Raw genomic sequence first — 13,875 nt, 5'->3', positions numbered from 1 at the left:
AACTCAGCAGCCAACCTAAATGAGTATGCCACTACCGTCATAGAGTTGCTCAATAAATAAGTAGAGGACTGCGTGCCAAATAAGTTAATCTGGCCATTTCCCAAACAGAAACCAGGGATGATTTGAAAGATCCACTCCCTACTGAAGTCTAGGTCAGAGGCGTTCAAGTTGTGTGTCCCTGACCTTTACAGGAAATCTAGGTACAATATTCGCAAAGCCATCAGGGATGCCAAGAGACAATACCAGACTAAATTTGAGTCCCAGACCAAACATACCAACACACTATGGCAAAGCTTACAGGATGTAAAGGACTACAAAGCTAAGTTGTGTAGAATTGCTGACAACAATACATGCTCTCCCAATTAGCTCAGTGCATTCTATGTTCAATTTGAAGAGAAGGTCAGTGAAATGGTGTCACCAGCCTCATCAGACTCGAGTCCACCTATACCCACAGTCACTGTTGCAGACGTAGATTTGCCACCTTGAGAGTGATTGCGTGGAATGTGACTAGCCCAGATAGAATGCCCAGCCATGCACTCAGATCCAATGCGGACCAGTTGATGGCATATTTAACCTTCCTTACTACGATGTGAGGTTTCCACCCTCTTCAAGAAGATCACTATCATGCCCTTGCCAAAGAAAAATCAGGCAACGTGCCTTACTCGGTGCCTCTGACATTCATCATATGAAGTGCTTCAAGAAGTTAGTAATGGAAGACATCAGGTCCAACCTCCCAGATGGCATTGATCCACTACAATTTAATGACAGTTGCAGTAGGTCTTTGGCAGACTCCATCTACCTGGCCCCACGCTCACCCAGGAACATCTGGTTACAAGGACACCTATGTCAGATCCCTTCATCTCCAACTTCGAGACCTAGGACTCTGCTCCCCTCTCTGCAATTTCATATGCGATCTCCTGACCCACAGACTGCAATCAATAAAGATAGGTGACTACAGTTCCTCCATCATAATCCTCAAACCCAGTGCCTCACTGATTTGCTGTTGACACCACCATAGTAGTCGATCTCAAACAACAAGGAGTACAGTTTGTGGCATTGTGCGAAGACAACACTGTCGCTCTCAATGTCAGCAAATTGAAGGAGCTGGTCATCAACTTCGGGAAGTGGAATGGAGTTCATGCCCTTTTCTGTATCGATGGTGCTGAGGTGGATGTGATTGAGATTTTAAGTTCCAGGGAGTAAATATCACCAACGATCTAGCCTGGGCCATCCACATTGATGCTACCGTCAAGAAACCACACCAATACCTCTACTTCATCAGAAGACTGAGGAAACTTACCTCAATACCATAATTCCAACAAAACACATCTCCAAATTCCAAGACCTAGGATTCAGGTCCCCTCTCTGCACTCCACACTTAATTTCCTGACTCGCAAGCCACAAATCAGTAAGGATAGGTGACTAGACCTCCTCCACAATAATCCTCAACACTAGTGCCTTGCAAGGCTGCGTACTTAGACCCTTATAATACTCTTTATATAGTAACAACTATGTGTCTAAATTCAGCTCTAACTCAATTTACAAATTTGCTGATGACACCATCATAGTGGGTCAGATCTCAGACAAGGTTGAGACTGAGTACAAGAAGGAGACAGACATCTTAGTGGTATGTATAAAGACAACAAACTCTCCCTCAATGTCAGCAAAATGAAATGAACTGATCATTGGCTTCAGGAAGCAATGTGGAAGGTGCATTCTTCTCTGTATCAATGTGGCTGAGATGAAGGTGATCAAGAGCTTCAAATTCCTGGTGGTAAATATCACCAACGATCTATCCTGGTCCAGACATGATGATGCTACAGTCAAAAAAGCACACTTGATATAATTATGTAAGGTATGATCTAAGGCTGATGGGGCAGATGGCATTATTTCATTGACATTCTTTTCAATATGTGCATAGAATGCATTGCGTTTGTCAGGGAAGGATGCATTGTCCGCAATTCTACTCAACTTCGCTTTGCAGCCTGTTATACCATGTAAGCTTTGCCACAGTCGATGTGTGTTAGTGTGTTTGGTCTCAGATTTGAATTTCATCTGGAATTGCCTCAAGGCATCCTTGGAAAATAAAACCTTTCACTGTTTCTTGATACATGACAATAATAAAGCAAAACTTTCCTCTGAGTGGATCTGTACTAAGGACTGTGACTTTAAAGTCACCATAAATCCTCACTGCATGATCCACTTTTAAGACCAGAATGATTGCCATGACTGATTCACTGATAGTTACAGTTTCCAACACTCTCACATTGACCAGCCATTCCAGTTCCTCCTCTACTCTAAACTTTAAAATGGTCTACAGTACTGGACGCACTTTCAGTCTCTTCTGACAAATCTCTGTTTTTAGTTGCATTTTCATTTTGACTCCTTTCATTCCTCCCAGAGTTTGCTTGAAGGCATGTTTATACTTGGCCAGGAATTCAATTCAACTTTAATTTTGGGAATGAGGAGTGTCCGAATAATACAGGGTATTCACCTTTTCCCATGTATCATTTAAATTCTGCACACTGGTCCCTTAACTGCACTTTTATCAGTACATTGTCCTCCAGTGGCATCACTTGTTCCATGCATGTTCATAGTGTAATTTTGGTAGGCTTGTTGTAATGCCCTTCACTTATCCACATAGACCAAGCTCTGTCTCCACTTCCATCTATACTATCTTCCCCTCTAATTTGGAAAGAACCCAGTTTACCCCATACCAACAAGCTGTTTAACCAAAACATTGTGTGGCGTGTAGCACACACTGCTGCCTCACAATGCCAGGATCTTGGGTTCAATTCCAACCTTGGGTGATTGGCCTTGTAGAGTTTGCACATCCTCCCCGTGTCTGCTTGGGTTTCCTCTGGGTGCTCCGGTTACCCCCTGCTGTCAAAAGATGCATATATTTGGTAGATTAGTCATGGCAAAATTGCCCAGTACTGTCCAAAGATAGGTGGATTAGCCATGTATGGCTATTGATACATCATCCTTACAAACGTGAAGGTCTTGCTCCCAACAGTGATCAAAAAATATACCTTGAAGTTTTCAGCCATTCTGTTTGCCTATTAGTAAGCATTCAGATGTTCAGTTCTGGATGTGAGTTTGCTCGCTGAGCTGGAAGGTTCGTTTTCAGACGTTTCGTTACGATTCTAGGTAACATCATCAGTGAGCCTCCGACGAAGCGCTGGTGTTATGTCCCGCTTTCTATTTATCTGGTTAGGTTTCCTGGGGTTGGTGATGTCATTTCCTGCGTTGGTGATGTCATTTCCTGGTCTTTTTCTCAGGGGATGGTAGATTGGCTCCAAATCAATGTGTTTGTTGATGGAGTTCCAGTTGCAATGCCATGCTTCTAGGAATTCTCGTGCATGTCTGTGTTTGGCTTGTCCTAGGATGGATGTGTTGTCCCAATCAAAGTGGTGTCCTTCTTCATCTGTGTGTAAGGATACGAGTGATAGTGGGTCATGTCGTTTTGTGGCTAGTTGATATTCATGTATCCTGGTGGCTAGCTTTCTGCCAGTTTGTCCAATGTAGTGTTTGTCACAGTTCTTGCAAGGTATTTTGAAGATGACGTTCGTTTTATTTTCTGTCTGTATAGGGCCTTTTAAGTTCATTAGCTGCTGTTTTAGTGTGTTGGTGGGTTTGTGGGCTACCCTGATGCCAAGTGGTCCGAGTAGTCTGGCAGTCATTTTGGAAATGTCTTTGATGTAGGGGAGAGTGGTTATGGTTTCTGAGCCCGTTTTTTCTGTTTGTTTGGGTTTATTGCTGAGGAATCGGCGGACTGTGTTCATAGGGTACCCATTCTTTTTGAATACGCTGTAAAAAGTGACATTGGACAAACTGGCAGAACACCAACGCATCATCCTCCAACACTTCCGCCATCTACAATCCGAACCCATGACCAAAGACATTTTTCCCAACCCACCCTTGTCTGCCTTCCGGAAAGACTACTTCCTCCGTGGCTCCCTTATCCACTCCACACTCTCCTCCATCTCCACCACACCCGGCACTTTCCCCTGCAACCAAAGGAAGTGCTACCTCCATTTCCTACCTACTAACCTCATGCCGCCCCCTTGATCTGTCTGTCCTCCTCAGACTGACCTATCCCCTCCCTCCCTCCCCACCCATACTCTCCTCTCCACCTATCTTCTCCTCTGTCCACCTTTGGTCCACCTCCCCCTCTCTCCCTATTTATTTCACAATCCTCTCCCCATCCCCCTTTTCAGATGAAGGGTCTACGCTCGAAAAGTCAGTTTTTGTGCTCCTAAAATGCTGCTTGGCCTGCTCCGTTCATCCAGCTCCACACTTTGTTACCTATGGCAGAATAAAGCATATTGGAGAAGAGTGATGGTACCAGATGTGACTAACTACTAAACTAACAGCTTATGCTCGGTTCGGCACAGTATTAAGTCAGAAGCCGTACAGGTGCTCTTCGGAGATCACTGCGGCTGAAACCTTTGCCTCTGGCCAGCTGTGGGATTTCATTCTCGGCAGCCAGGGAGATCCTACTGGCCTCGGCTACCAACGCTATCAGAAGAGTGGGTACAGTTGGCGTCTTCTCAGTATCCACAGACAGTGTGGCGGGGAAATGCAAGACTTTGTTTATATCCTAAAATAAAACAAACAACTGCAGATTCAGGAGATCTGAAACAGCAGTTGCTGAAGAAACTCAGCTAGTCTGGTAGCGTCTGCGGAGACTGAAACACAGTTAACGTTTCGAATTCGGTAACTTCTGGTTGCAGCGGCCAACTTCACACAGCGCCCCTTACCCCACCACCATTACACACTCCCCAACCCGTCAAGTGTGATCAGAATTACTTGTTTTCTGTTAAAGCCAACAAAAATTAATATACCTCAGGGCTAAAATGAACATAGCTGTTCATATGGGTATTCTTATATTATTAACCAGAGCAAGAGAATGATACCAATCCAGTCCGGATCACCTGCGAGTTTGGTACTCCTTTCATTTTTAAATGACACGAGGAGAGACCGTTAAGCAAAACAGACCGGCTCACAACACACGCGACGTACGGACAACGGCTGTCCGCCAACTGAAAGAGCGGATGCAAATAGTAGGGCGGGGCATCGGAGGGCGTGGGGCGTCAGAAGGGGGTTGGGCGATTGTGGGCGGTGAGCTGTCTCTGAGAGGACGGAGCCCGAAGCCTGAGGCCGAGCCTCGGTTTGGCTCAAAGTGCCGGGTTGCACGCGCGTTGTTTCCCTCGCGCTTCCGTTGGCAGGAAATCTGTCAGTTGGTGAGATAGAAACGGGGAAGGCCTTGTGAGCTGGAGGGAATTTTTTTTTGGGAATAGATTGCAACCTATTTGTATGATTTCCCATTAGTTGGGGATTCGCTGAGAACATTTGTCGTTGTTGTGTGCATTGCACTTTTAAATCTTGTCTGAAACAGTGGTGTTGTGACTTCCTGGATTGAATTTCAAGAAAACGGGAGGAAACCATTTGCTTCCTTTCTGCATCTGCTATGATTGCTATTCGGAACCAGTTGCAAAAGGATGTTTTCACACCGCAGGAGGAGAGGTTGTTGGGCTTGGTCTTCGTCTGGAAAGCTGGAAAGAAGCGGAAAAACTGTATCTTGTGCGCCGCAGGTGCGTACACTAAGCAGTTGGTGATAGAGAGCTGTTCGTGTCCGGTTTGAGATTTCACCCTGTGGGCAAAGGTGTATCATGCCAACCCCGTTTGGAAATGTTTTACTTTTAGACTCTTCTACGGCCCAAACTCTCGATACATTCCATTATTTGTTCATCCAGTACGTATGTAGTTTTCAAATAACGCAGTGTACTTAACATTCATTCTTCCAAATGCCAAGTGTAAGAGATAGTCGTTTAGCCTTTGTTTTTGTTTTCTGATTTAGAGTTGGGAATGTGTGAACAGTCTTCCAATCTAACATTCACGTTCAGTATTTGATCCGAGAGTGTGCATATTGAAAGTTGGAACTGGTATTCTAAAAGGGTCAGGATGGACGAGGTTGACAGCGAACACCATATGTACACATTACATATTTAAAAGCCACTTGGAGTATAACTGCTTTTCCCATTTAGGAAAAAAAGTCATTATCCTGGGACAGTCTAGATTTTTAGATTAGATTCCCTACAGTGTGGGAACAGGCCCTTTGACCCAACAAGTCCACACTGCCCCTTGAAGCATCCCACCCAGACCCATCCCCATCCCCCTATAACCCACACACCCCTGAACACTATGGGCAATTTAGCATGGCCAATCCACCTAACATGCACATCTTTGAACTGTGGGAGGAAACCGGAGCACCCAGAGGAAACCCATGCAGACAGGGGGAGAATGTGCAAATTCCACACAGACAGTTGCCTGAGGCCGGAATTGAACCTGGGTCCCTGGTGCTGTGAGCCTGCAGTGCTAACCGCTGAGCCACCATGCCGCCCCAAGTCGCTAGATTACATCTTGTCAAAACTTAGCCGAGGCATTTCTGTTGATTAATTTGTTCTGAGTTAAACAGTTAGATTACCAGGCTTGAAACGGGGAGTAAACTTCAAAACTTAGCACAAACTTGATAAGGAAAATTTTGGTGTAATTTGATATCTGGAGTTTCCATTTTAGAACTTGCTGTTTGTTTTTGGAGTATTCAATGAATCTTGAATAATTTCATTGCAAGTAGTCCAGACTGTTATTTTAACTCAGCTTGAGAGATGATTCAGAACCATCAATCCTGTGGCAAAAGCGAACTACTGTGGGTTACATTTGGACTCACTGAAGGATAACAACCTGCTGGTACAGATACTGCTATTGCAGCTTACTGGTGAGGAAAGTCAAAATGGTGATGGAACTTGTTATCCAATGTAAATATAACTTTTAACTTTTTTATGTAGGAAGATATATTTTTGACTATTGAATCATTTATTTGAATTCTTATTCTGATAACTGAACACAACATATCGATGAAAACTACAGTAGAAATTTTATGCTAACTGCACAGATCATTTGGATTAATGCAACAACAATTCAAGATTAACATTCCAAATATATCTTTAAAAGCTCTATTAATACCCGAGAAAACAAATGACTTGCAAAAGCTCCTTCCAATGTACTAGCACTTATAGTCATAGTCATTGAGCCATAAAGCACGGAAACAGAACCTTTAGTCCAACTGATCTGCGCCAACCAAACAAACCAACCTGGTTTTGTCCCATTTGCCAACATTTGGCCAATGTCTCCCTAAACCCCTCCTAGTCATATACCCATCAAGATGACTTTCAAGTGTAATTGTACCCACCTCCACCACTTCCTCTGGCAGCTTATTCCATATACACACCATCCTCTGTGAAAATAGTTACCCCTTGGGTCCTTTTTAAATCTTTCTCCTCTCGCCTTAAACCTATACCATTTAGTTTTGGACGCCCCTAGAAAGAGAAAAAGACATTGGCTAAACAACCTATCCATGCTCTTCATGATTTTATAAGCCTCTATAAGATCACCTGTCAGCCTCTGATGCTCCAGAGGAAAAAAGCCCCAGCCCATTCAACCTCTCCCTGTAACTCAAACCCTTCAGTGCTGGCAACATTTTTGTCAGTCTTTTCTGCATTCTCTCAAGATTAACAACACCCTTTGTATAGAAAGATGAACAGAATTGTATGCAGTATTCTAAAAGTCCTCACCAATATCTTGTACAGCCACAACATGAGGTGCCAACTCCTCCTTTTTCAGCTAGTATGATGTATCAATTGCTTACAATGATTTTCTCAAAATTGGAGTGATCAAACACAGGCACAACTTTGCAAGAGGTCTATGTTCAGAGCAGAAATATCACTCCACATTTCAGTCACCTTTTACTTTACTTCTTCAGCTCATCACCACTCTGGCCTCACTGTGTTGGTCCAGTATAGTGTTTATTGAAAACTCGTAAACTTCAGGTACAGCATCTCATCTTTACAGTTGTGACTTAGAACCTTGCAGACTCAATATTATGTTCAACAAATCCTGATCACTTCTAAAATTCATTCATTCATGTGAACAATACTGATTATGCCAGCATTTATTGCTTATCTCATTTGGGCGGCATGGTGGTTCAGTGGTTAACACTGCTACCTCACAGCACCAGGGACCCAGGTTCGATTCCAGCTTCAGACAACTGTCTGTGTGGAGTTTGCACATTCTCCCCTTCATGACTTTCCTCCGGGTGCTCTGGTTTCCTCCCATTGTTCAAAGATTTGCAGGCTCAGTGGATTGGCCATGCTAAATTGCCCATAGTGTTCAAGGATGTGTAGATCAGTTGGGTTATAAAGGAATGGGTCTAAGTGGGATATTCTGAGTGTCAGTGTGGACTTGTTAGGCCGAAGGGCCTGTTTCCACACTCTAGGGATTCTATGAATCTATGTTCTCTAGCTGTCCTGGAGAAGGTGTGGTCTCTTTGGTGGAGGAACACCTTCAATGCTGTTATGGAGGAAGATCCAGGATTTTGACTAACACTGAAAGAACCGTTATATATTTTCAAGTCAGGATAGTGAGAGGCTTGAAGGGAAACTTGCAGGTGGTGGTAATCCTGTGTATCTGTTGCCTTTTCTTTCTAGATGGTAGTCGTCATGGGTTTGGAAGGCCCGTCAAGTCTGATCCACTGTTTGATTGTGGCTGATATGTTTCTCACCCCCATTCTCCTGCCTTCTCTGCCTAACCTTTGAATCCCTGACAATCAAGAACCTATCTATCTCTGTCTTAAATGCACTAAATTACTTGACCTGTAAAGCCCACTGCAGTAAAGGGATCCACAGATTACCCACACTCTAGATGAAAAACTCCTCCTTATTTCAGTTCTAAAAAGTTGTCCATTCTGATGCTCTGCCTTCGTGTCTTAGCCACTCCTGTCAGTGAAAACATCTTCTCCACATCTACTGTATCTGGGTCTCTTGGTATTCTATAAAGTTGATTAAGATCTCCCGTCATCCTTCTAAATTCAGTTGAGTACAGACCTAGAGTCCTCTATTGCTCCTTATACAACAAGCTTTTCATCTACTGGATCAGTCATGTAAAACTCCTCTGGACCTTCTCCAAAGCCAGCACATCCATCCTTTGATACAAGGCTCAAAGCTGCTGTCAGTATTCCAAATGCAGTCTGACCAGAGCCTTGCGTAGCCTCAGCAGCACCCCTCTGCATTTCTAACCCTCTTGAAATGAAGATTAACATTACGTTTGCCTTCCGTAGTGATGGGAAGCAGGTGGATCTTATTAACTATGCAACGCTTGTTTGGTGTTGTTAACCTGGATCAATCAGACAGTCCTGGCTGACCAATATGAACAGGCGATTCACTTTGGGGATTGACTCTGATCTGCCTAGCCACACCCAGTGTACTGTGCATGTGTAAATAAAGGGTTACTTGGTGATGGGATACTAGCCGCTGTGCAGCTATTTCAGTGGCAATTGGAGAAAAAAGTATATGCCTAAAGAATATTTCCTAGCAGCAGTCATCTTTGAGTTGGAGTAAACATTTCTGGCATCATGTCTTTATTTGGGAAACTTAGACCATAAGACATAGGAGTGGAAGTAAGGCCATTCACCCCATCAAGTCCACTCCGCCATTTAAATCATGGCTGATGGACATTTCAACACCACTTCCCTGCACTCTCCCCATAGCCCTTGATTCCTTTTGAGATCAAGAATTTGTCGATCTCTGCCTTGAAGGCATCAACGTCCCGGCCTCCACTGCACTCTGCAGCAATGAATTCCACAAGCCCACCACTCTCTGGCTGAAGAAATGTCCTCTCATTTCAGTTTTAAACTTACCTCCTCTAATTTTAAGGCTGTGCCCACGGATCCTAGTCTCCCCGCCTAACGGAAACAACTTGCTAGAGTCCACCCCTTCTAAACCATACATTATCTTGTAAGTTTCTATTAGATCTCCCCTCAACTTTCTAAACTCTAATGAGTACAATCCCAGGATCCTTAGCCGTTCATCGTACGTTAAACCTACCATTCCAGGGATCATCCATGTGAATCTCCGCTGGACATGCTCCAGGGCTAGTATGTCCTTCCTGAGGTGTGGAGCCCAAAATTGGACACAGTATTCTAAATGGGGCCTAACCAGAGCCTTATAAAGCCTCAGAAGCACATTGCTGCTTTTATATTCCAATCTCTTGAGATAAACGACAAACATGACTTATTTGTACCTGCCATCAAAGACTGGGCCCAGTATGGAAAGAATACAATATTTCTTCTGGGTAAACGACGTTGGCACAGATGAAAAGCAATGAGTAATTATTCTGACCACTTACGGGCCTACAAAATTCTCAGTTATTAGGGACGTAACTTTCTCTGATGCACCGGACAGTGAAACCTTCCAACAGTTGACAGATTTGGTTAAGGAACATAATGATCCCAAAGTTCGTTGAATTCTGAGATGCTTTCAATTTTATTTGACTGTTCAAGAACTAGGGGAATCTGTATCAGGATTTTTGAAGCGGTTAAAACAACTCACACAGAGCATGTCATGAGTAAAGGGATCGGAGGCTAGCCAACAGCAGAACCCCCACAACAAAGCCAAGCCTCAGTCAAATGACTAAAGATTTCTTCAGGATCTGGGCTGGTAAACCATTGTAGTACCTGCCAGTATGTGGACTTGAGAAAGCAAAGGACTCCTCAAGGCCTGACTTGAGTATGAAAACTCATTGGCCGGTATCCAGGAGAGTGCACTCCTCAGTAAGCCCATCTACGTGTGGGTTCAAACAGTTAAATTATTTGGGAATATCCAAATCACAACCAACTAAAATTAAATATAACAAGGTGTAGAGCTGGATGAACACAGCAGGCCAAGCAGCATCAGAGAAGCAGGAAAGCTGACGTTTCGGGTCTAGAACCAAAACATCAGCTTTCCTGTTTCTCTGATGCTGCTTGGCCTGCTGTTCATCCAGCTGTACACCTTGTTATATCAGACTCTCCAGCATCGGCAGTTGCTACTATCTCTGTAACAACTGAAATTAATGTGTGGTTAAATAGTCACCTGGTCCTCATGGAAGTTGGCACAAGCACAGATGTATATGTGGTTGCAGAATCTGTCTTTAAGCAGATTTGCTCTGGACTCTAACCCTTAAATTTGTGCAAACCCTTGGCCAGACTGAGAACCTTCTCTGGGGAACCTTTACAGATTAATGCTATGACTTTGGTTCCGGTCTCCTATAAGAAGCGGTTGGTGCACCTACCACTGATTGTAGTAAGTGGTTTGGGCTCAAGTCTATTGGGGTGGAATTGGTTGAAAAAGATTCACTTTGATTGCCTCAACATTCTTCAACTGGAAAATGGCTGCCTCATTGAAGTCTGAATGAAATATCCAGGAGTTTCTCAGTAAGGGCTCAGGTCTATCAATGGGGCCAAAGCTACTTTATTTGTTGACCGGAAAGTAATTTTGTGGATTTGCAAAGCTTGTCCAATGCCATTTGCCTTGTGCGCAAAAGTAGAGGTGGAAATCAGGAGGCTGGAAAGTGAAGGAATCATCAAACTAGTGCAGTTCGTGGAATGGGCAGCACCAGTCATGCTGATTATGAAGCCTGATGGCTCAGTTAATGGCTTCTTGCACCTGGATAAATGCCCATTCCCTCACATAGTGGACTTGTATGCAAACTTGGCAGGGAGGCTGTCTTTCATAAAGCTTGACATGAGCCATTCCTACTTGCAGTTGTGACTAGATGAGCAGTCACATGAGAACGCCACAATACCCATAGGGATTTTTACCAGTATACAAGACTGCCATTTGAGGTATTATCAACCTGCGCCCTTTTCCAGCGAATAATGGAGAATATTTTACAAGACCTACCCCAGATTGCCATTAATCTGGATAATGCCATTAATCTGGATGACGTGTTAATGACTGGGAAGACCAAAAAAGAGCAGTCAAAATGTTGAAGGCAAACTTAAAGAAATAGCCTACAGCTTCACTTGATGTCAAACTATCCATGTTTGAATACAGGACCACATTTACAGAACTATGGGGATAGCTCCAGCAGAGTTTCTAGTGGGGAGAAGACTCCACACAGGGTTAAACCTGTATTTCCGCACCTGGCCATGTCAGTGAAATGGCAGCAGGAATGTCAATGCCAGCCATTCGCTTCTCCAAAGCAAGAGAGACAGTTTACTGCAGGGGACGAAGTTTGGTGCATGGAAATGGCCCTGCATGGCATGAGGTGAGGTCAAGTCCTATGACACACAAAGTTCGAATAAGTGAGGCAGCCCTGAACAAACATGTGGAATATCTGAAAGCTGCTACCTTGCAAACTGGGCAGGAGCAATACGTTTCTGGCTCCTCAGAACAGCCAGAGAGACTATCAGAAACTGTGGGATCTCCCCCGGTCATGTCTGGTGTCAAGTAAACCTCAGTCTGAGATGGATGCAGCCTTGAAATAGTTACTGCCAGAAGAAGATGAGCAAACTCTCCTGAGGTCCCGCTAGACATGAGATGTGCTATGGCTGGGTACATATCACTGTGTCAAAGGAACTGGACCTTGGGTGAAAATGTTGCAGGAGAAGCTACCTGACAAAGACCAGGCGTACATCCCCAGACTCGGGGGTGTATAGTGATTGGAACCAGGTGGATCTTATTGACTATGAGATCTTTGGGGTTGTTACCCTGGGCCATTCAGGGAGCGCTGGATGACAAATATAAACAGGAGATTCAGAATCTCCTCACTTCAGAAATTGACTCTGAACTGGCTGGTCATGGCCAATGTGTGGTGCACGTGTAAATAAAGGGTGACTTGGTGATGGGATGTCAGCCTCTGCAGTTATTTCACCTTCCTAACTGCTAATTGAACCTACAACTTAGCCTTAAGAGAGCCCTGAACTAGGACTCCCGGGTATCTTTTGTGCTTCAGATTTCTGAAGACTTTCCCCATTTTAGAGAATACTCTACACGTCTCTTCATCCAACTAAAGTGCACAAGATCACACTTTCCCATATTGAATTTCATCTTCCACTTCTTTGCTCACTGTTCATGCTTGTGCAAGGTCTTCAGTTCATTTGTTATTTCTTTATTTCCTTTTCCAGCCTCCAATGTCCAATGTCTCTCTTACCATTTTAGATATCTAAAATAAACTCTTGCACTCTTCTTTTATATTGCTAGCTAGCTTACCCTTGTATTTCAGCCCCCATTGCTGTCTTAGTTATCCTGCCTTGTTTTTTAAAGGCTTCCCAATCCTCTAGCTTCCCACTTATCTTTACCATGTTGTATGCTTTTTCTTTTGCTTTTCTGTTGTCCCTGACTTCCCTTGCCAGCGTGGTTGCCTCCTCCTCCTCTTCTTTGTATGCTACTTCTTCCTTAGGCTGCATTTGCACTGTGCCTCCCAAATTATCCCCAAAAACCCTTGTCACTGCTTCTGTTCCTTCCCTGCTAGAATCCGCTTACAGTCAATTCTGGCCAGCTCTTTTCTCATTACTTTGTAATTATCCTTACTCAATTGTAACATTGTTGCCTCTGATTCCAGCTTCTCTCCCTCAAGTCCCCTTGGGGTTCTTTCGCCTTAAATTCCTTAATCAAGTCTACCTCAATACTCATCACTCAATCCAGAATTGCCTGTACCCCAGTGGAGTCTACCATGAGCTGCTCCAAAAAAAATCTGAGTCACCGAGTTATACAGCACAGAAACAGACCCTTCAGTCCAACCCGGCCATACCAGCCAGATATCCTAACCGATCGAGTCCTATTTGGCCCATATCCTTCTCAACTCTTCCTATTCATATACCCGTGCAGATGTTTTTTAAATGTTGTAATTGTATCTACCTCTTCCACTTCCTCTGGCAGCTTCTTCCATATACGTACTATGCTTTGCGTGAAAAAGTCGCCCCTCGGGTCCTTTTTTTCTCTCTCACCCTTAAACCTATGCCCTCTTGTTCTGGACTCCCCTCGCTGGGAAAAA

General features: G+C 44.0%; 1 protein-coding gene across 2 annotated transcripts in view; it reads left to right on the top strand.

Annotated features, from left to right (window-relative positions):
- The first annotated feature begins 5,162 nt into the window (after positions 1-5,162).
- Positions 5,163-13,875, top strand: part of LOC125458627 (exocyst complex component 1-like) — an 87,528-nt gene continuing 78,815 nt past the window's right edge. For both annotated transcript variants that reach the window (XM_048544044.2, XM_048544045.2), the window contains exon 1: positions 5,163-5,597. In XM_048544044.2, coding sequence (XP_048400001.1) covers positions 5,474-5,597 — 124 coding nt within the window. In that variant the 5' untranslated portion in view covers positions 5,163-5,473. The remainder of the gene's footprint in view (positions 5,598-13,875) is intronic.

This window comes from Stegostoma tigrinum, chromosome 15 (genome assembly GCF_030684315.1).
Source record: "Stegostoma tigrinum isolate sSteTig4 chromosome 15, sSteTig4.hap1, whole genome shotgun sequence".
NCBI classification, from domain to species: Eukaryota; Metazoa; Chordata; class Chondrichthyes; order Orectolobiformes; family Stegostomatidae; genus Stegostoma; species Stegostoma tigrinum.
Note: the sequence above shows the minus strand (reverse complement) of the source record. Positions and strands in the feature narration are given on the sequence as shown.